This window comes from Dendropsophus ebraccatus, chromosome 2 (genome assembly GCF_027789765.1).
Source record: "Dendropsophus ebraccatus isolate aDenEbr1 chromosome 2, aDenEbr1.pat, whole genome shotgun sequence".
Lineage (NCBI taxonomy): Eukaryota > Metazoa > Chordata > Amphibia > Anura > Hylidae > Dendropsophus > Dendropsophus ebraccatus.
This window is the reverse complement of record NC_091455.1, coordinates 72,570,635-72,595,073: the sequence shown is the minus strand read 5'-3', so window position 1 is coordinate 72,595,073 and position 24,439 is coordinate 72,570,635. Positions and strand designations below refer to the sequence as shown.

The window sequence follows — 24,439 nt, the reverse complement described above, 5'->3', positions numbered from 1 at the left end:
CCGACTCCAGCCAAAATTTTCACCTTCTCCATAGCCCTGCTGCCCGTATTATAATCCGCTGCAACATCCTGCAGGCCAATTTAAAGAGAATCTACAGATTTCTTTGGCGGGCAAAAAAATGCAAGAGTCCCTGCTGTGAGCCAATATCAGGCACAGACAGGGACCCCGCACCTTAACAGACTGTGAGCTGAGCCCCAAAGTCTGAGAAGTGCTACTGTAAAGTATATCTCTAAATGTTGGTAAAAACAGCTTAGGCAAGATGGCTGTCTACATAATACTATACAAAAATCAGAAAGAAGAAAGCAATTACAAAAAGAAGAATGTTTCAGTAAGAACCCCTAATTGTTAATAAAAATCTAGGCCATACATCATTTATAACACAGTGTCCTATGTATGTTTTTCTGTCAAATTCCTATGGCATACGAGTTATACGACTATACTGCTGTGCATTGTTTCTAGGTGAAAAGGCCTGAGTACGGAAGTACATGCGTGGCGCTATATACTCTGCGCCTTGAATAATGATTCACTACCTAACTACTTGAAAATGTATTATGGGTGACACCGACCACTATGGCCAAGACAGAGATGTTTACAGCTCTTAAATCAGACACTGCAATGAAGTGCACTTCAATACAGTCATTGATTATAAGCACAGTAGGATTATTTTCCCCAATAATTAGCTGAATACAATCACTGCTCCTATCCTACATGGCTCCTATATTTTTGGTAAATGTATCATTTGCTACACTTTCTGTTCAAGCGTCTTCTCATTAAATGTCTGATTTAAGTAAATTGACCGAGTGCCTTGTATGACACATTGAACAGATATCTAAACTGACACAAAGTCTTTATAACAGGAGCCGTTCCGCTTCTGTGTAATAGTTAAGTAACAGAACAAAAAATAAATGAAACCCCAGCCTTAACTAGAGCTATTGATACCTGTAATTACCATCCATTTGTCCTATGTGACCTTTTACTTAGCTTCATCACTTTAATTTTAGCTCTAACAATTGCCATTTTCTATATTCCACACTACTGTAGAAGACCGATGCAGCACAAATGCAACTGCTGAGGGGCATAATTCATTAATACATAATAACATTTCTCATATATTAGCTACCTACTGCATAATGTGCAAACTTCCTTTTTAATTGGGAAACTGAAGAATAGAAACTTCAAATAGAATCATCCTAAGATAATTAGATGAATACAATCCTATCCTATGTTATTATAGTGTAATCAAATTCTTATTGTTCAGCTATTTATATGTATGTTCCTTTTATACTTTCTTACATTTATATTTGCTTTATATACTTCAGGTGTAGGTGTATGTCATTGCCTATAGTACAGATTGGCTTCTGGCGTGTATCTGTACATCCCACCATACCTTCTATCTGTCCCCCACTCCACTCACTTGGTATTCACAGGGTAAGATAAAATGTTGGTTTCTTTCACATGAAGCATGGATTCCTGTTTCTCATATTTTTAGTAATGGTTTGGTGGAGAGTAATAAAGGTTATTTACACTGCATTTCACAAGGTACTGGTTGATCTTGTGTAGGGGAAGTTAAGCCTGTGTTGAAGTTAGGCTTGGATTGGGAGATAGCCTTAAAGGGGTTATCTAGCGCTACAAAAACATGGCCACTTTTCCCTTCTCTTGTCTTCAGATTGGGTGCGGTTTCAAACTCAGTTCCATTGAAGTAAATGGAGCTTAATTGCAAACAACACTTGAACTGGAGACAAGAGAGGGGGAAAAGTGGCCATGTTTTTGTAGCGCTGGATAAAAATGCAATGATTGGGATGATGTCACAAGCCTGTCCTAAAAGGTGGTGGCAAGGAAAATAGTCCAAAAATAAGGACAGCACACGGAAGGAATCTGTATGCCGTCCAATCTTTTCACTGACCCAATAACTTCTATGGACGAGACAGTTAAGCAGATATGGGCTGCTTATGCGCATTTCCTATTTTCATGTGGACAGGATGTTCTGAAAATAAACAGAACACAAAAAAAAACTGTCATGTGCTTTGCCCCAGACAGTTTATGGATAGAAATATGTGGCTGTGCGATAAAAGTGTAAATGTACAGTAACTAGGGCCTGAAAACTAGGTGGTAATAATACCTAGGTATCCAAGACAAACTGACCACTGGTTTGTTACACAAACATTAGAACCAACGTAATCCTATATAAAATGGAAAAGCAAATAAAGCTGAATACATGTTTGTGTACATATACTGTATCTTTTGCTTTATAACATGCACCTGATGATAAGATGCACCTAGGTTTTAGAGGGGGAAAAAAATGGGTAAAAGCTGTTGGGTGTCGCACTACACAGTGAAGGGAGTTTGTCTCCATTCATTGTGTAGCGGTTGTAATATTTAACTGCAGCTCAGCCCCCATTCAAGTGAATAGGAGCAGAGCTGCAGTTACAGCTGTGTAGTGCTATGTGAAAATTGTATCAGGTTGTTCTGGGAGCACTTGTGCCAGAGAGTTAACCCTTAATGAGCTGTAAAGGCTATAGGTCATTGAGGGTTAACTTTTTGGCACCACTGCTCCCAGAACACTAGGCAGCTTACTAGAGCGTAGGGGTGGGAGGGGAGACCACCACAAGCACACATTGTTAGTAGAGATGAGCGAGCCGGCCAAGGTTCGGGTTCGTATGAACCTGAACTCTCGGCTTCTGATTCCCGCTGTCTGCCCGCTCCGTGGAGAGGGTGAATAAAACCTTGAGGACCACCTGGAAAACTGGGATACAGCCAAAGTCATGGGCTGTATCTTAGTTTTCTAGGTGGTCCTCTCCATGGAACGGACAGACAGTGGGAATCAGAAGCCGAGAGTTCAGGTTCATACGAACCCAAACCTTGGCCGGTTCGCTCATCTCTAATTGTTAGTAAAAAAAAGAAAAAAGAATTAACAGATATGGATATAGAAATTATTGCAGACGCTGCAGAACATCCACTCCCCCTGTGTGCATCACTGAATCCTGTCAGCATTGGAGGAGGCTTCCCTGAGCTGGGGGAGGCTGGTGGCCATGTCCCCAGTGGCAGGAGGTGTGGCTTCTTGAACTTGGCACTGCCCGCTGCCAGAGGCCAATCAGCGGCTGGCTGGAGGAGAGCTTCCGCTCTGGGGCAGCTCCACGGCTATGTTGCCAGAGGCCCGGAGAGTCAGCAGCAGGGTCAGATTGAACACAGCGCTGGCTACTGCCGGAGGCTGATCAGAAAGCGGGCTGGAAAAAAGATTCCAGGGCTGGGGCAGGCTGGGGGCGATGTTCCCTGCAGTGGGAAGTCGCAACAGCGGCATGCTGGCATTTGGGCACGGCATGTTTGCTTTATAAGACAAACAGAGTTTTCCCTAAGCTGGGGAAAAAAGTGCATCTTATAAAGCAAAAAATATGGTATTAGTGTATAATCTTCTTAATGCACTGCTATATGGTAGATCTACAATACATATTGCACTTGTGTAGTCCATATACAAATTCAGTTTACTCTCTGGCACTCTAATATATCTGACAATGCTTCAGCAGTCACACAACAGTACAACTGTCTGCTCTGTTAAGGCCAGATTTGTTGTCTATTACAAACTGATTACACTTGCCACATTTTGGCTGCCTACAATTATATTTGCTCATTAACACTTGATAGCTTGAATGCAGATGAAGAAGTCTATGAGAACAATTAAATCTCAATCATAATAATTCCACAGAGCTTTGAAGATGACTGCTCAAATGCTATTTCCCTGCAAAAGACTAATTATCTCCTTTTGGCTTCTGAAGATTGCTAGAAGATGGATGTATGGCATTTCTAAAGTATTAACATCAAGTTAAACAAAGATATTTCATTATGAAATGTTTTCCTATTACTGGATGAAAATTAGGCTTCACTCCAAAGTGAAAGAATGGAACATTGTCAAAGCTGGGCTGTCAGAGAGTCTTGGAGATGCATGACTGAGATGAACAACAGTTAGAACGCTCACAACACTAGAAAAAGTTACAAGTTACTAGAAACCAGAAGAAAAAATATATAAAATAAGGCTTTGTTCACACTGGTTTTGGAAGCCTCCATCAGCCAATAAAGGGAATCTGTTAGCTGTAATTCACATTCCCAATCTGCTGACACTGTTAGATGCTGTCAGGTCAAGGAGAAACATGGTATTTTTCATATATCCAGCTGTGCTCCAGAATGTAGAAAAAAGCTTTACATTCTCTGGTACAAAGAGTTAGAGAATTTTCCAAGCTCCTGAATAGTTTCAAACTGGAATGTCTCCTCTCACCTCCCTCCCTGTTTGATTCAGACCAGGAAGCTGAGTCCTAAGCAGGTTTAGGTAAGGTAGAGGGGAGTAAGGCTGCATTCACACGTCTGTGGAAAATTTTTGAATCTCCGCAGCACTGTAATAACATCGATGTTGATGCATCATGCCAGGCGGGGAAACTATCCGAGACAGACATTCACCGTCTGTAGGTCCGCAAAATATATGGATGTGTGAATGCAGCCTAAGGGTATGTTCACACTGAGAAAATCAGGAGGAATTCTGTGGCGGTACCCTCCCCCGTGGAATCCCGCCTGCCTCAGTGTGCCATAGAAGAGAGAAAACTGGACTCCTTCAACTCTCATAAAATCATTATGCTTTATTTCTGTAATTCATTAAAATCAGCCTCTCAGTGACTCAGTGTGCCATAGCCTGTCTATGGGAGAGCTTGCGCAACTCCGCTGCCGTCGCTCTCCGCTCGAAGAGGTGACATGTCACTCCTTAGCAGAGGCATGCAAGCTCTCCCATAGACAGGATATGGCACACTGAGGCAGGCTGGAATTCCGCCTGATTTACTCAGTGGGAACATACCCTAAGAAGGTGTTAAAGCTTGCTGCACTTTATGAGCCCATGAAAGGCTCTTCTTCCTATATAACAAAAGTATTTTTCTACATTCTGGAACCATAGATATATGAAAGGTACAAAGTGTTTCCTTTTCATAACACCTAACAGTGTCAGCAGTTTGGAACATGAATTGCAGCTGACAGATTCCCTTTAAGATATTTTTGATAGTGAAAGGACCCAAATAGACTTTATTGAATAATTATTTCCTATAGATAGCACAAATGAACATGTGAACATGTCCTTCATTTCGTGGATGAACAAAATCGAGGAACTCTTCTTTAACTCCTATACTACTATATACTATGTGGCCTCAATCCAATAGCCGAAGTATCATTTGGTTATTTGACCATTTCTGAACTCCCTTGCCAATTCATTAAATGTAGAGAGAATAGTGCTGGAACCCCTTACTTCATAAGGGGTAAGGTTAACACTTACTGAATCCTTAAAGAGTAAAACACAATGGATGATGTTGTACTCAAAAACATAAATACACGGGCTGATTCTGATTTCCATTGGAGTCAGGAAGGAACTTTCTCCCTGTGATGGGGCAAATGGCATCTGCCTCAGTTTTGCCTTTCTCTGGATCAACACAGTAAGGTTTGTATAGGTTAAACTCTTCAAACTCTTGATGGACTTTTTCAGCCTTATTAACCCTTTGAGGACCAGGCCCAAAATGACCCAGTGGACCGCGCAAATTTTGATCTTTGCGCTTTCGTTTTTTCCTCTTAACCTTCTAAGAGCTCTAGCGCTTTCAGTTTTCTATCTACAAGGCCATGTAAGTGCTTGTTTGTTACAGGAATAGTTGTACTTTGTAATGGCATCTTTCATTTTACCATAACATGTATGACGGAACCCCAAATATATTATTTATGAAGATATAAATAGGTGAAATCGTAAAAAAAGAATGCAATATGGTAAGGTTTGGGGGTTTCTGTGTCTACGTAATGCACTATATGGTAAAAGCGACATGATACTATTATTCTGTAGGTCAGTCTGAACACAACCATATGCAGGTTACACAGATTCTCTAATGTTATATATATTTTTTTAATGAAATCCTTTTATTTGGCAATTAATTATTAATAAAATAGGCCTATTGTGACGCTTATAACAGTTTTAGTTTTTCACCTACGGGGCTGTATGGGGTGTCATTTTTTCATGATCTCTAGTTTTTATTAATACCGTATTTGTGAAGATCAGACGTTTTGATAAATTTTTATAATTTTTTTTTATATATAATGTAACAAAATCGGTAATCTGCGCACTTTTTTCACTCTTTTCGTCTACGCCGTTCACAATGACGCTTGTTATATTTTAATAGATGGGACAATTACGCACGCTACGGTATATTATATGTTTATTTATTTATTTTTATATGTTTTATTTATATAATGGGAAAGGGGGGGTGATTTAAACTTTTATTGGGTGAGGGATTTTGGGGTAGTGTGTTAGTGATTTTAACTTTTTTTTTTATACATTTTAAGTCTCTTTGGGGGACTTGTACATTGATTTCATTTTATACACTGATCATTGCTATGCCATAGGCATAGTATTGATCAGTGTTATCAGCGATCTACTCATTGAGCCTGCCTGTGCAGGCTCAGTGACCAGAGCGCCGATCGGACTGCAAAGGAAGGTGAGAGACCTCCGGCAGTCCGTTTTAACGATCGGGACCCCCGCAGTCACACTGCAGGGGTCCCGATTGGTAAGTGACAGGGGACTCCCCCTGTAACTGACACTTAAACGCCGCGGCCGCACCACGATCGCGGCGTTTAAGGAGTTAATGTCACGCTGCAGCGCGATCGCTCCGCTTTGGAGCGCGCTTCATAGCTCAGGATGTACCGGTACGTCCAGGGTTGCCTGGGCACAGACTTCCAGGACGTACCGGTATGTCCTAGGTCGTCTAGGGGTTAATTATAGTACTATGGCCGATACATTTTTTTACTTTATATCATTTGGTCATGTTGGCTGATCGTTGTCTTTTAATATTTGCTATTACACCAAACAATTATCGCCCAGAACCGCAGGTAATTGTCCAAGTACGGATGCCAATTGTTTGGCGTAATAAGGTCTTAAGACATGTGTCCCTACACACTAAGACTGTGTCTACATGAAGAGCCCCACCCCTTTTGACAAAATGCCCATTTTTGATGTATTCATAAATATACAGGATAAATAACAGAAGAATGGCAGAACACAGAATTATGGGTAAAGATGCTCAAGAGTTATTTTATGGATAATGCAAGTTTTAATAAAACAGACATGTCAGGAAATGTGACAGGTCATCGATCACATTCTGAAGTATTAGAAGTGCTCATGATTATCAGGCACTAGTCTATGGGCCACATGTATCATCCTGCGAACGGATGATTTTCGGCGGAAAGTGCCGATTTGCGTATTTTTTTATACGCAAATGGCCGATTTGCGAATAAAATATTCGCAAATCTGCACTTTCCGCCGAGTACGCCAGGGGGGCGGAAAGGGGGCGTGCAGTTGGCGGAACGGAGGGCGCGGACTCAGAGTCCGCGCGATTTACCATCTGTTCCGCCCAAATATACGCCGAAAACCTACTCCAGTCCTCAGCTGGCGTAGGTTTTCGGCGGTGCGCACCGGCGCGCATGGGATTTATGTAGAGGCAGTCCGTGGGGCATTTTTAAGTCTGGCGTAAAAAACGCCGGACTTAATAAATGCCCCCCTAAGTCTATATCTATTAAGAAAGTAACAACATTTCCTATTAGAGGAAATGTCATGTACATCTGCTATTCTTCTCTACACAATGTAAAATTAAAAATACATCTGAAAGTAGTGGTTCAAAAGCTATTAAATGCAAAGATGTTATATAGATTCTGAAGACTTGTATTGTCTGACAGTCCACGCAGAATGGAAACATCCTATTCCTCAGATGTGTTTCATGTTCATATCTGATACTGATAAATCAGGCATGACATGACATAATTTTCAAAAAGCCGCTAATCATGGTGCAAAGGGGTAGTGGCCTCCCCTGCACTGAATTTGATGCAATCTACACCACATATTGCAGTGAAAATCGACACGCATTTCAGTGACAATTTTGTGTAGTGGCGCATAAAAAGTTTAGAATATAACTTTATTAAAAAAAAGTATAGTTTTTGATGCACATATATGACAGGCATCAGTAATGGGCGACATGGCCCTCTCTGCTGACACCAACATTTGTTTCGGCTTAGAGCCCTGCAGTTTCTAATCTCCTGCTCTGTTCTAGAGCTGCCACACAGTGCTACGCAGTGTCGGGTCCTGTTAACCAAAGTCTACTGTATATTCTTATATGCAGTCTCCAGAGTACCCCTTTAAGGCTAAAACATGGACACTTGTCCTCAGTTAGGGGGTGGTTTTGCAGTTTAATTCTAGTCTATTCAATTCTATTGATGTGCATGTAACTGAAATGTAATACTACTCACAACTTGACAACTGATGTGATGCTGTTTTTGTAAGAAAGCTTAATCCCTTTAAGAACATTTATTATGAACAATAAAATAATAATAATTATACACATATAATACAATAATCCACACAAGCCCCCTGAGCAGGACACTGCCCTGGTCCCCTAGTTTTTGAACAGCTTTAATCCCTAATGTATATCTCTAACAGGGTATTTTCAGCTCATTGTTGACAGTTCGTTGTCTACATTACTGACCCTCCACTCTGCTCTAACAAGCTGGTATAGCATATTTATATATATTATACAGTATATGCACTATATACAGTAACTACACAATGGGAAAATGCGGGAGCATCAGGAAAAGGGGACAATTTGCTAAATTAATTTATTTTCAAAAATATTTAACCTTATAACTCTACAAATATAACTATATTAGTTGAGATGGGAATACCCCTTTAAGTACATTAAACTCTATGCAGGACTCATAATCATAAGCACATATTACTGTGTACTTATACCATTGCTACAAATGCAGCATGATGTTTAATTTACTGTTACTGTCTCATAGGCATATTATACATTCAGATTTGGTTGACATATGACTAAGACCAGCTCAGACGATATCGATTGACATGCCATCTTGCCCACTAGTCAGGCACAATGTGATCAATTTCCCATGTAAAGAAATAAGTAAGCATACTTTATTTTGAACACAAGTCACAGGGCTACATTATGTTCTTTCTGTATCTGCAGGCGAACAGAGATTTTTATATTACAGAAAAATCTAAGAATAATCCTTTCCTGCAGTGATAGGATAATCATATTTTACACATTTTCAATCTCTTAGCCTCTTCTTAGGAAAGGCTGTGTTCTGTCAACATCATTGCATCCAGTAAATAATCCGCTCGCACTCTACATACTGCTTGGTGCCAAAATGAAATTATAAATATGTCAAGAGAGATCTCAAACTCAAAAACATGTTTTGTCTAATATAGAGAATTACCTTTTCCTTGTTTACCTAAGCAAATATCACAAATATCTATTTTTCTCTGAAACAAGCCACAATTATGTAATGAAGGAATTTATTAATACTGCTTTATTCTTAGACAGTGTAACCTTACAGCAGACAGTCTAGAAATGCAACAGATTAGAGATGAGCAAAGCTATACTAAGCTCAGGGGCGCAAAACCATGAACGCTCTGCATTTGCCTCCTAGTGGTTGGAGAAGAAGGATGCAACCCTAAAGCTGCCTGAAAAACATTATATATATATATATATATATATATATATTATTATTCTATAGCTGCGTCCTTGCGAACCCGAATTTACTGTAAATACGCTCATCTCTACAACAGATATATCACAGAAGCCACACCTCTTGTCACATTTGGAGAATGGGAAAAGTCTTCAAATAATAGGAGTAAAGTCAAGTAAGCCAGGTTTTTTTTTTTGTAAGCAAAATTTACTAGAAATCTGATACATTTGTAATAGTCAGTCAGGGTCACTGTCTCTACAGCTATTAAAGGGGTACTCTCTGGAACTTAAAAAAATACTTTTGATACAGTGCATAACACTTTATAATGCTGAAATACCTAACATTAAGAATTTCTGAAACACCTTTGCAGGCTTTACAATATTAACTATATGAAATGACAGAAAGCAGAAACTTTCAGCACACTGACATTGATGAAAACCTCCATTCATTTCAATCAATTGAGCAATTCTCAGAACAGATTTTTTATTTTTTTTGTTTCCTAAAGTAAAGGAAATGTAAAGTGTTTTGTGTACAATAGAATGCTTTCTGCATGATTCATTTCCTTCTAAATATAATTGCTAAGCCTTAAAGGAGATTTCTAGCATTAGAAAAACATAGCTGCTTTCTCAAAGAAATAGCAACACCCTTATGCTCAATTTGTGTGTGGTATCAATTCCTTTGAAGTGAATAGAAGGGTTAATTAGCACCTTCATGAACTTTTGGGCCTTCACGACCTGAGCAGAATTCTGAAATGTCGCATTCTAAAGTTCAATGGGAAATTGACTATAAGGCAGCGCTCATCCAACTATAAAAGAATAGAGACCACTTACCCGGTGATAGTAGGTAGAAGAGTCCCCCCACATCACCTTTGGCCGTGTTAACTCCACTTAGTAGTTTGTCACGTTAGTTACATCCCATGGGGAGAGCAGGCAGATTCACTGCTCAGTAGCCAAAAAAACTTATATTCACAAAAATCTTTTCTAAAATATACATAAACAGCAGATATAGGTGAAAATATATTATATATTATGTTATTTTATATATTATGAATTTTAAAATTTTTGTAGTGAGCAGATATTTACAATATATTGTATTTTAGGTACATATATGTGTATTAGGTGCACATGTATTTATCTTTATTGTATGTTTATATCTTTGTAAGTGTTTGTCTGCTATAATGTGTGCCCCAGTATAGTTATATATATTCTGATGAGCTATACTGTTTATATGGGATATGCTCCAGTGTGATAGGTGGCCCCTGTTAATGTGCAGCCCGATCTAAGATGTACACTAACAGTTTATAATATACAGCCCTGCAGCCACTGTGATGGGAGAACGGAGTGGCCGATTAGTGAGAACTGGGAAGCTTTGATGTGCGTTCCAAGTTTAAACACACATCACTGTCAGTTCCTGTGCGTTCCAGAAAGTGGAGCGCATTCTAAGGCTATGGTCACACTATGTATAACCCATCCGTTGCATAGCAATAGACAGTGTTATACTGCCGGACACCGGGCAGCGTTCGACATGTTCCTGCAGCTGATACCGTAGTATCATTATCTTTTAACTGAATTGCAGGCACTGTTGGGTGTGCCCGCAATTCAATTAACCATTGACCACATTGACGTGCTGTTTTTAACATGGTTGTTGTTTTTTAATATGCTTTGGAATAAAGATTTTTGGACATTTTAACTCCTTCACGTTTTTTTGGAGCTGTGATTCCCTTCTACTTTTATTGACCACAATGTGAAGTACGGCCGCTGGCCACTGGCCAGGATACACAGGTTGTTCTAGTGGGAGCGGTCTTCTATATCCTGCACTTTCTCCCATAGCTTCTTATTGTCAATGTTAGGCTATGTTCACACAATGTCAAAAATAAAGAAAAGGCCGCCGATTTTGATATTTAAAAAAACTTCAGTTTTTGCCACAATTTAAATGACTGCAATGGCAATGCATTGAAGTCAATGGGAAGACGGATGTCCAATGCACACAATGCATTGAATAACAGACGTTTTTACTGCGGACGGTAGAATAATAAACACAATCATTATTTTCAGACGTCTTTTGCAAACAGTAGAATTTTTTTATTAGTTGGTCACACACAGTTTTACTTTTGTCACCGTTCTTTCTCCGTTTTTTACTATTAAATTCAATGGACCTTTCAATTAAGCCGCACCCAAAGTCCAATTAGTAACTCCAAACTAGTATAATGTACCATCAGCCGTCATTGCCAGGCCAGGGAAGGCCAGGCTGCTAAATGACGTCCGTTATTTTAGATTCAAAATGACGGATGTAATTTTAAACGGAGCTGAAAAAACGTTGTGTGAACATAGCCTAACAGTGTTCTAGGAAGTCCTCCAGTATCTGCAGCCTGGTCTCTGCTGCGTCCAGCCGCTCCCCTTAGTTTGCCACGTCTGATGGCAGCTGTTGTAAAGACGTGGCTACAGTGGTGGCAAGCATTTCTTGTATATCCAGGGCGATACATCTAGCCACTTCTATGGCTATCTGTTTGTAGTCCAGCTTTTCATACTCTTGCTCAGAAAGCTTTCCTTCAGACTGCCCAGCTTCCGGCAAGGCAGGGGCATAGCTAGGATTCACAGGGCCCCATAGCAAAAAATTTAAGGGGCCCCCCTCCCCTACGCACAACACAAAGCACTGCACATATATATCTGCTTTACTGCTGGTGCACTGATAACCCCTGACCTCTGCACATTTTCCTTTCCTACTTCATTGCACAGAGAACAAAGGTCAGAGGTTATCAGTGCAGTGAAGCAGAGATCTCTGTCTTCTGCTTGTTAACCCTTTTTTGTGTTGCAGCATGTTACAAACTGCAGTATATAAGGGGCTAAGCAGAAGGACACACCGCTCTTACCTTCTCCCCCAGGCCCCCCTCCTGCACGGGCCCCATAGCAACTGCCTACCCTGCCTCTATGGTAGCTACGCCACTACGGCAAGGTGTCGGCGTTTTGTCCCACTCTGTATTGTCTCCCTGGCATCTTCAGCTTCATTTTTAGCCCCATTTCCTGGACAAACCGGTCTATTTAGATGGGGGCAAGCCTCACAAGTGAATCGGAGGCCCTCTGCCATGAGATTGCAGGTAAATTCTGCTTGGTTTGACTACTCAGCAGAGCATCCTTACAGTGTGGCACCAGAACTGGAAGCCCAACCTGCATTCTATTTTACATACAGCATTGTTTTTCACACAAGTATTGTACAGATGTAATGCTAACATCGCCTTTGTCTCTGTTACTCATTTCATGTGCACTCTTTAGAGCTGCACGGTCCATTAAATAGGAAATAAAGTACATACTGTGTTTATTAACACACACCAGATTTTTCTGTTTCTTCAACTTGAGGAGCTATCAGCGAGCATTTAAGTAACAAGGCAGGGTTGTAATTATACTATTTTCTACAAACAACGCTGACAATTTAATTGTGCACCGGGTATAATGCAGCGTGGATTAGTAAACGATTTTACACAAATCTCACTGTCAGAAATAATGCTATGTTACTGCTCTTAACACAACCTTGTCTTAAGAAGCTTTACAAGTCGCTGAGTTAATGCAGAGTAGGCATTTATGTAAAGCAAAAGGAAAAAAAAAACAACATACATATTATGGATAGAATGAATAGCACTTACCCTGTGTGGCAATGTAGTGGTTTGGTCTATGATAGCCCTAAAATCAGAAGAAAAAGAGTTTGCTGAGTTAAATCATACATCATAAAACTTAGAATAAATACTATAATGCAAATCTGGGTTGTCAAGCGAAAATCTTTTTCTTTCAAATGAACTGGTGCTAGAAAGTTATATAGATTTGTAATTTACTTCTATTAAAAAATCTCAAGTCTTCCCATACTTATCAGCTGCTGTATATCCTGCGGGAAATGTTGTTTTATTTTCAGTCTGACACAGTGCTCTCTGCTGACACCTCTGGCTGAGACAGGAACTGTCCAGAGCAGGAGAGGTTTTCTAAGGGGATTCGTATAAAACTGAGACAGAGCTCCTGTCTCGGCCAGAGATGTCAGCAGAGAGCACTGTGTCAGACTGAAAATAAAACAAAATCTCCTGCATGACATACAGCAGCTAATAAGTATGGGAAGACTTGAGATTTTTTAATAGAAGTACATTACATATCTATATAACTTTCTGATATCAGTTGATTTAAAAGAAAAAGATTTTCGCTGGACCACCCCTTTAAGTGATGTATGCGATCACTAGAGCAGGGATGGGGAACCTTCGGGCCTCCAGCTGTTGCAAAACAACAACTCCCATCATGGCATGATGGGAGGTGTAGTTTTGCAACAGCTGGAGGCCCGAAGGTTCCCCATCCCTGCACTAGAGGCTTGCCGAAGAACATGCGACATTGTACTAAAGAAAATAATGAAAGACAATGCACATAGGTACAAGGGGCACTTTAGCCTCAAAGAAATAGATACTGTGCCAGCTTGCGTCAACTAATACTTTTAAGGTATAGACCTTTATTATTGTGTCACTGCCGGTCTTAATGTGACTTAAAGAACAAATGAAAGAACCTCAACCTATAGAAACTAGACCAGGTAGGTTTTTGTTATTGTCATCAATAAAAATAATGTAAGCTGAAGGCACAGTCAGACATCACAGAAGTTTTGGAGAATGCTGATGCTTACACTCACAGCCTCATTCCAAATTATAGCCAGAAAAAAAAAAAAAACATCAGCACAAGTTGACAAGTATGCCGTTGTAATAAAGCTAATCCTAGCAGGAGACAGAGTTCACAGGAAGAGATCTGGGGAACTGTACATTCATTGCCTGCTTCATGGTTACATCTCTCTCCATGAGATCTCAGGCAGGCAATGTTAGGACATGAGCTGAATGTTAAACAAAACCCATCCTTTAGAGAGAGAAAATGGGACTAATTTCTGTACTCTTTGAAGCTATTCACCACCTGCTGTCCTAAAGATACACAGCAATTTGTAGCAAGACGCATTGGCACTAATTAATGGCGTGCTGCAGTTCAATGTGCAAAATAATGCACACAAATATTAATAATTCTGAAACAAATAAAGTAATCGGTCCCCGCTGAACATTACAGGGATGGGAACAAGGTCTGTAAGCCAGCAGTATTTGCTGAGCAAGACCAACTGCTGCCACTGCTAGAAAGAAATGGCGTTTTTGTAGACAGGAAAAACAAAACTTCATCAATGAAATAGTAACTGTTTAGAGCCCTGGCCTAGTTTAGAGATGCTGTAGAGGTTGTACTGCAAAAGCACACACAGCAGCTGTTATGGAGTGGTTTAGAGGTCTGAGAAGGAAGCGCATTCATTACATGTCCGCAGATTGGAGTCATGTCAAAATTACTCTTAAAGTGGATAAAAGAGAAACCTATACAGTTTAACACCAATGAATTTGGCCTAGATTAGCCTGAGGACTATGAGTGGGAGAAATGAGCCTCGAACATTTTGTTTGCTGAATCTAGAATGAGGTGATCGGATCAGGTATAGGGTTAAGCATAGGAACCATAGTGCAAACTGATCAGAGCAAACTTAATGAACTAATATAGTAAAAGGTTGCACTCAAAAGTTTTTCATTGCTAGATCGGCGCTCGTTTACTGGGCCTATTCCACGACACGATAATCATGTAGCGAGGGCTGCATGAACATCTTTACCAATGTCCTTGCAGCCCTTGTTTAAACAGCATATATTGCCTAACCATACAGCAGGGCTTCTCCTGCGCTCTTTCTTCCTCCCGGTCCCGCAGCAGCTATGGAGCAGCTTCGGAGCAGCCTCTCTGAGCTGGAGACCGCTCAGCCAATCACTGGCCGCGACAGTCCTGGCCAGTGATTGGCTAAGCTGTCTGTCAGCTCAGACAGGCCGCTCCGAAGCTGCCGCTGCGCACGGGACCGGGAGGAAGAAGGAGCGCAGGAGAAGCCCTGCTGCATGGTTAGGTAATGTATGCTGTTTGTAAAATCGTCGGTCTCTGGCCACGCACCGCTATTCCACGTAGTGATGCGCGGCCAGTGCCCGATGATTTTAGGTTTGCACCAAAAATCGTTGTCTTTGGTGTCCACAGAGTGATAATCGGCCACAGAAGCTGACGGCCTGCTTCTGTGGCTCCTGACTCCCTAATGTCCCTGTCAACCAATGTGTCTGCGGCGAGGCAGTGCACTGATTGGCTGAGCAGGACACCAGTAGGCGGGAGCCTGAGCAGCAGGCAGGAGCGTGGCCTGCTAATGTATTCACCAGTCAGCAGTGGGTTAGGGGGGATGAGGCTTTACATATTTGCAGCGGAATGAAAAATCTACAACTGCAAGAAACTACAAAATGCCAACTATATTGCGTTCAAATATGCTTTTATTTATTTAATTCATAAATTTAAAAAACATAAAAATGGAGACATAGAAACAGTACCATACACATAATATAGTGAAGGGACAAAAATATCAATTTCATATAGTTATATATTGCACATGCTCAACAATAAATATAATATATATATTTATTGTTGAGCATGTGCAGCACATAACTATATGAAATTGATATTTTTGTCCCCTCACTATATTCTTTGTATGGTACCGTTTCTATGTCTCCATTTTTGTTCGAATGAAAAATCTGCTGCGAGTATGTAAAACCATAGCAAACAATAGTACTGCTAATCGCAGCGTATTTTGCTGCAAAACTTGCATCATTAAATCCGCTGTGATCTGGTACATGTGAAGCTACCCAAATACTGGAACTTAACATGTGTCTCACGACATATGAAAGCATATGGATATTGGATTTAAAGCTCAGTTTTTCTCTTCCAGTGCTATAAAGTCCATGTTTCCCATCACAAATGTTTAGGTTTGAATGATGAAATATTGTCTATAACCATCACTAAGGAGTGCTCACTGTATTCATATTTATCTACTGTCATTCTTATTAAACCCAATACTAAATACTCGGTAAGCGCCAGAATGCTCCTGGTGGTGGCTGCAGACATTGCCAACATTGTCTCATTTAATTTTATGGCTAAGTGAAGGGAAGCAGGGGATATGGAGCCCTGTAGCAGACAAATTGAGCTGCTATATATATTACTTACATGGTAAAATCAGCCAGCACAGAATATTAGACCTATCATAAGATGATGAAAATGACCATAAATTACCTATTATCTAAATCAAATTGGTATGTTAAACCACAATTGTGGTGACTTTTCTTTGATAGTTTTTCTATCCATATTTTATATTTCATTCTGGCCATCAGGCCTAATGGTAAGTGACATTTCCTGTCTTGTAGAGAAAGCTTATCAGCAGTCTCATTATATAATAACATTTTTTTTAATATGATCTGTTTAAAAAAAAAAATTCAAAGGTGGAAAAAGGGTGGGCAAACTGACTTTCCTCCCAAAGACAGAGGACTATGGCTATGTTCCCACTACAGGGATGTGCCATCATTTATGATTGTGATCATTTTTTGGCCATCATTATCAACAGACTGTAACCTTTTACTGATAAAACTCTGTAGTAGGAACATAGCCTATATCTGTACTGAAATATGGCAAGAACCCTGAAATAGCTCTCTACAAATGGCCTTTTCTTCCTTTTGGAGGAGACTCTGGTTTCGCTGATAAGCTTCCATTTTTTTCTTTTTCCATGCAGCATTGTCTGAAGATAAATCTCCAAACACCAGCTAGGTCTTATTGGTGAGAAACAATCTGATCTGCCTCAGAACCATCTCTCTTACATATCAGTGGCCTACTAAGTGCTGACTTGGTCAAGAACCCTGAAACAGCTGTCTACAGATGGGTGTGTCATTCTTTTGTACTTATATTTTGTGATATATTATTTTGGGTGTGCTGGTTCAGTACTTTCTTTTCTCTTTTTTTACATTTACAGTGTAGCATTTAGTCCTGCAGCACCCCTGCCCTTTTTGTTATTTTTGTGGTGCCCTCCCTTCTTTCATATATAAAATTCTTTTGTATTCAAGACAAGATAGTTTCTTGCCTCTGGATGAGAGCTGATTTGCAGAACTTAACTGAAACTTCACCTTCATTGAGATTCGCTACAATAAATTAATTCATTCAAATGATTCAGAATTGGAGAAGGTGGCAGTTTGTAGACACTTTACAAGCTCAAGCTGTCATGTTGTTTAATGCGATGTGGCAAATCTCACAGAAGGTGGACTATGACTTTAAGGCCAATATCTGTTGTGCACTAATTATATGTTAACAAGGATGGGCAGCTTCTACAAGCCCATACGTCTTTCTATATTCATAGTAGGTTTCTTGGAAAACATACATTCTGTCTCCAGCTGTTTGGCAAAAGAAACATTTCTGAAACTGTGAGGGACACACTGATAAGCCTGTGTTATATTAGAACCAGCAGGGTTCCTCTCTAGATAGGCATTCTTCTTACATTCCTGTGGCATTTTACAGCATGTTTTTCTGCTCCTGTTGCATCTTTGAATATGGGAATATAGTTGGCAAATTATAATTCCACTATTATTATAGTTACTAGATTGCATAGGAAAATAAAAGTTATGCCACCATAACAAATGTGTTAATAATTAAAGGGATTGTCCAGATAATCAATGAAAATCTAATGTAAAATATTAAAGAAAATTTACTTACATAATACTGATCTTCCAACAGCACTGTCTCAACTGTGCTACTGCTTAGCACTTTCTGTTCTCATCATGACAAATAACTGCTTAACCAATCACTGGCTGTATTAGTAACCTGCTTGAGCCAATGACTGACTGAATGGACATTTCCTGTGTGTCAATAGGAAAGCAGGAACCACTGAGCAGCAGGGACTGTCACTGGGCACAGGTGCACGATAGGAAACAAGTGAATACATTTATTTTATCCCACCCAGAACATAGTTAATCATAAAAATAAGTCTCTGGACAACCTCTTTAATTCCACTTTCGATTATTAATAACAAAAAAGGTAGCCTAGTGGATGTCAATCAAGCAGCTGGAGGAAAATAGAATGAGCACAGGGATGTTGCATGCAAGTGCTGGGATTTACATTGCTGGGTATTTGCATCCAGGGGAAACACCCCTTGACTTTTGGAGCTAATTTTCATATTAATAGAAAGATGGTGCAAAACTGGAAGTCTTAGTCAGCCGCCATGTTGACTTTTGGATAGTAAATTGCACCCTCTCCCTTTCAGACCTGCTCTCAATGTCATGCTGAATCAGCATCATATGGGCATTTAGTGAATACTATCTCTGACTGCTGAGAGGACAATATAATAATCTTACACACTTTATATCTCTAAATAAGCTATGTGATTATAAGTACTGTATACAAACAGGGAGGCTGAACTGTCATTAAATCCTAATTATAACTGTGTGACAGGAGCTGTATAATCATCATCAGAAAGTCTAGTGGGAGTTTCTGTCCTGCCCCATGTGTAGCGCTTGCGTGGACCAGTCCTTGCAGCTTGATAAAATAGGAAGTTTGGAAGAGACGGTGACCACAAAATAAGTACAGAAAGACATGTATTTCCCAGGTGGTCACAATAAGCCATTGCATGGTGGCCCAAGTATAGGAAAGGATTCCAGGAATTTAACATACATGTGATTGAATTACTACTGTGTGTGACATTGTACTACTGAGTTAAAAAAAAGCCCAATAAAATGATTTTATATAAGTCCCAGAAGCCCATTAACACATATGGAATCTTTTGAGCAATGTTACGTGTGAAGAGTGCGGTGGACATTGTGTTGCACTGTAAGTAAAACCTGTCACCAAATTCCTCACATCATTTTACTTAAAGAGATCTAAATCCCAGTTAATGATAACTCAGTAAATGTCCATTAATGCATGAGGGTGACAGGTTCACTTTGATAATGTGTTCGCATTAAGCAATTTGGATTATAGACCTGAAATTATACAAAATGTGCTGTTCTTCAAGGTTCCCGGATAGGTCGCTATAATAATACAAGCAGATAAGGATGCTTTTATCACTGAATATAAAGTTTAATTTGAATTGCAAGAGGAATTATTGTATAGTATTTCCACCTCAGCATGTAAGTGCTTATTACAGACTGCTACATTTCACACAAGGCAACTGCCTCTAAATACTTGGGCATATTTACACTGAGTTTGCCATTATTTTCAATTAGAATTTCATATTAATTGATTTATCTGCAAACTTCCCATTTCTCAAACAGTTCATTCTAATGTAAAACATTCAGTTAACATGATGCAATACGAACAAAGAAGTGGTGCTGAATAATTAAAGGGTTTACATATTTAATGAAATGGCTTGCTTGCATTAGAAGCATTGGTTAACAGCTGCACACTCTTTTGAAGGGAACTTAAAAGTGCAGAGATGACAAGAGATTGCAAATCACAGCATTAGGAATTACATAGTTTTGTCACATTAATATGCAAACAGCTTTCTGTTTAATAAAGAATCATGCCAAATTGATGACAGAAGAGAGACATAACATTTACTTTGTCCACACTTTTGTCGGGAGGTAGGCTAGACAGGGATGTGTCTGGGGGCCACCAAACTGACAGGCCAAAGAGTTATAACCTCACAATAAAAGACAAAATACTGCCATAAAGTACATAGAATGCTTATCTGTTTTAGATAATTTTGCCAACATGTTACAGGGAACCTGTCACTTAGAAAATGCAGTTCAATTTGCAGGCAGCATGATATAGAGCAGGAGAAGCTGAGCGGATTGATATATAGTTTTATGGGAAAAGTTCCAGGAAGACTCATAACTTATTCATGCAAATCTCTGCTCATTCTGGGCTAAGTAGTCAAGTGGGCGGTGCTACACAGTGATTGACAGCTTTCTCTGTTTATGTGTGTATATAAAGAGAGAGCTGTCAATTACACAGATAGGAGAGATTTACATGAAAAATTATCTCAGAGTTTTTCCCACAAAACTATATATCAGTCTATTCATGCTCTATAAAACACTATCTCTATAAATTATACTTAATTTGCTAAGAGCCTATAAAATGAAGGACTCACTTCTAGGGCCAGGTGCAGCTCTTCTCTGAGGTCCACAGGCATTTACTAAAACCCATAGATACCCACAGACCCCTATAATGTTTCACTTTTCTTGCTGATGAGTTTTCTAAGAAATATAAACTGACTGAGGTGCTTCAATTTACAGCACCCCCACTCCTGAAGATCTATGAACTAAGAAGGTATTATACCATTTGAACACATTTTTGGTTGTTTACTTCACTTTCTGGATAACATGGTGATGTCACGACCCGACTCCCAGAGCTGTGCGGGCTGTGGCTGCTGGAGAGGATGAGGGCAGAGGGGTGCTCAGTGTCCCTCTAGTGCCCTGTGTCCCTCAGTGTCCCCCTGCCATCATCCTCTCCAGCAGCCACAGCCCGCACAGCTCTGGGAGTCGGGTCGTGACATCACCATGTTATCCAGGAAGTGAAGCCTTGATGCAGTAGTAAGTGCAGGGAAAGAAGCACTTTATGTGCATTTCCCATAATAAGTGTATAGTGGTGATTTGTATAACTTTTAGGTGGCAATACAACACTTTAATAAAAGTTTTCACTAGACTTCTCCTTTAATGAATTATGTTAATAAAACAGTACTATTTTTAAGAAACTATGCCCATAGTGTCCTCTTTGTATTTATATGTAGTAGTGGTTGTTTTCTTTTAGTGTAATAGGTAAACAGTGATGTTTGTTGATACAGTGGTACTTTTTTTACTTTGTTTTTTATTATTAATAATTGGTTAACCTCAAACTTTTTTTTGTTTAATTTATGTTCACACACTGTAAAACCAGACTTTTTTAAACAAATAAATTAATGCAAAAACAAGTATAAACAATGGCTATTCATCATTATTATTATTATTATTATTATTATTATTATTATTATTAACATGTTCATTCATTCATCAAATAACCTGCCAAATACTTCACCAACTTCTAAATCCCTGCCTGTTTAGAAAAAAAGAAAAACTGTTTTTTGGCTTAAAAAATGAGAAAACCTAGCAAGTGTGCAAATGGTTCCCCAAGGATTTTATGTGAATGCAAGACTTGTGTACTTACATCAATGTAGTTTCCATTGATATAATCTGAGCTGGATTCATCTTCAATGTTTTGCAGTCTCACTCGAGAATGGTCATCTGATAAAAAAACAACATATCAGCTTGTTAGAATATAAACACAAAATTTACATAGAATAGACAACAATTTCCTCCGCCTTCAGCCTCTGTTCGCCTGATGATGATGTGTCGACATAACATGTGACCTCTTTGGCTACTAGTTGGACACAGTACTGATCACAGTGGTAACAATTACTGCTACAGCTGGAGACTGGTAGAAACAGTCACAAGTTTAGTAGAGATGAGTGCAACTTGAGCAAGTATCCATATTTACCTGGACTCCCTTGGGCTACCTTCAACTTAGCCACTGGTATTTAGATGGCAAAAACTTATCTCTCATGTTTAGTCAAAACATCTTTGCTGGCACTTAGTGAACAGATGCCAGGGGGATCCCATACAGGAGCGGCAAGAAAGATGGTTACTACACTCTCTTAATACAACTGTTGGCTTCTATGGTAAAGAGAAGCCATCGTGTTCTGCAGGATCTGTCAAATGCTGGACATCAGCAGTACCTGCTAGACCAAGTGACTTACAATACCGTCCATCATTTTAACAGAAAGAATATCGCTGCATGCTGCCCTTTTCCCTTGTCACATATTATAGACTATCCAGTAGAAGTGTAAACACAATTTAGGGTTATTGTAAGGCATCTGTAAAATATTCATGTTGCTGGACCTCTCTCTTTAACAACACTTAAACGTTTGATACATTCTGCTATATATGATCACATTCTTGTGATTGTGATAGAAAGCCTATACATACAGAACATGTTTTTTCTTTGTTAATAATTAACAGGATAAAAACTGATTTTCATTAAGTTACATTAGATTTTTCTAATGAAAAGTGTTAAAAATAGCAATTGAACAAATATAACAAGTTTAATTATCAGGATTTCCTGGCTTCTACAGAACATTAGAATAGAATTTGCAAACTTAAATCTGTGCAGACTCCCAAAAGGTCTATCTGTCTGCTGAATTAAATTAAAATGGGTCTTGTCCAGGTGCTCTGTGCTAGCTCCTCTTACTCATTGTAATAAATTACTTTTTTCCTGATGGCACAGTTCCTTACTGCGTCCTTCCCTAACAAAGCGATAAGATACAAGCTAGTTCCTAAGCACCACAGGGCTTAATTAAGCTCTTGTACCAAAAAGTCAACAATGTCAGCAAGTGACATTTAGTCTAATGCAATACTGAAATCTAAAGGTTTGTATTCAAAGTTATGTGCACCTCGATATACATCCATAAGAAGAGAATGAATATGAGTATTGTCAGAAAAAGCTGATATAATCTATGAAATAGACATGTACGCTCCAAGTTATTTGGGTATAAATGGATACTAAATTTTTTAACAGGGAGACAAGAAGTAACATAAATTCCATTAAGGCAGACTGAATACCATGGGAATTACATGCCAACTTTGGTAGAAAAAAATGGATTTTGGTGCTACTGTGAATTAGGAACAAAACAAAGCTTAAGGACTATTGTTGAATGTCTGCAAATATCTCTCTATGCTGCCTATATTCATTTCCTGTTTGTATTACACATTGGCAGAAGTTTTAAAGAAAAAGGTCTCAGCAAACAACAGGCAGCCTCGCAATGGGCCATTTTTTTACCAGACAATCCCTTTTATATTGGAAATTTTAACGGAAACCTACTCTGTCGTGAAAATGTATGGAAAAGTACTCTCTAAGGGCCCTTGCCATTCTATGTTTGGGTGGATTAAGGCATCTACCCAAAGAATTGACATGTCGGAGACGGAATCCACGGCAAGTTATATGTGTGATTTCTATAGTGTGCAAGGGCCCTAATACACTAGTTTTATACATTCTGATGATCAGTATCCTCCTCCACTCCAAGGCGGGTAAAACAGGCGCAGGTCCAAGAGGTAATAGTGATATAAAATATCATAAAATTTATTAAAAGAATTATGCCAGCGACACAACGCATTTCAAAGACCGGTCCGGTCTCTTTATCAAGTGTCTAATAGGATTAGACACTTGATAAAGAGACCGGACCAGTCTCGAAACGCGTTGTGTCGCTGGCATAATTCTTTTAATAAATTTTATGATATTTTATATCACTATTACCTCTTGGACCTGCGCCTGTTTTACCCGCCTTGGAGTGGAGGAGGATACTGACTGTCTTTAATCCCTGTGGGGATTAGTTGGGAGTGGCTGCGGTTCATTCACATGCTATCAGTAAGAGTTGTGCCTTACATCAGCACAACCTACTCAGGTGAGAGTTCTATGTGCTTACTTTCACCACTTCAGCCCTGTCTGAGTTACGCTATGGAGCGCTGTCTTATATTTTGTTTCTAGTACATTCTGATGAGGTACAGTAGGCTTTGTCAATGACAGATAAGCCCTGATCAGAAGAAGTGTTTGATGAACTTGATTAAATGTGCTGAGACCTGCCTGATGCCTTCTCTGTTCCTCGCTCTGGAGGCAGAGAATACACTCTAAGGGACACTGGAGCCACTTGAGAGCGATTATTTTAGAAATATGGATTGATAGGTTGGATAAAAAATTTTTTTATAATGGCCCTTGATTTTTCCCCATCTCCTAGAGCTTTTACTTCTAGAACTATATTACATTTCACTAATTTGAACACATCCTGATATTCAAGGGTTGGTAAAAGGAAGCTGTGTGCATAATATCAGGTTGTTTGCAGATGTATTTCTATCTACCAGAGATCCAATCTGGTCCCTGGGGGCAATCCAGCACATGAGCACTTTTAAACCCAGATTCGGGGTCTGAATATGGATTTCTAACCTCCACGAAGTGTCAATTTCAGTTAAAAGTAAACATGGACAAAATCTCATACCTAGATATTACTC

The 24,439-nt window shown here is 39.4% G+C and overlaps 1 protein-coding gene across 4 annotated transcripts in view; it reads right to left on the bottom strand.

Annotated features, from left to right (window-relative positions):
• PTPRM (protein tyrosine phosphatase receptor type M) overlaps window positions 1-24,439 on the bottom strand; it is a 597,029-nt gene that overhangs the window by 65,973 nt on the left and 506,617 nt on the right. For all 4 annotated transcript variants that reach the window (XM_069957755.1, XM_069957756.1, XM_069957757.1 and 1 more), the window contains 2 exons: window positions 21,549-21,625; window positions 13,178-13,214 (listed from right to left, as the gene is read on the bottom strand). In XM_069957755.1, coding sequence (XP_069813856.1) covers window positions 13,178-13,214; window positions 21,549-21,625 — 114 coding nt within the window. The remainder of the gene's footprint in view (window positions 1-13,177; window positions 13,215-21,548; window positions 21,626-24,439) is intronic.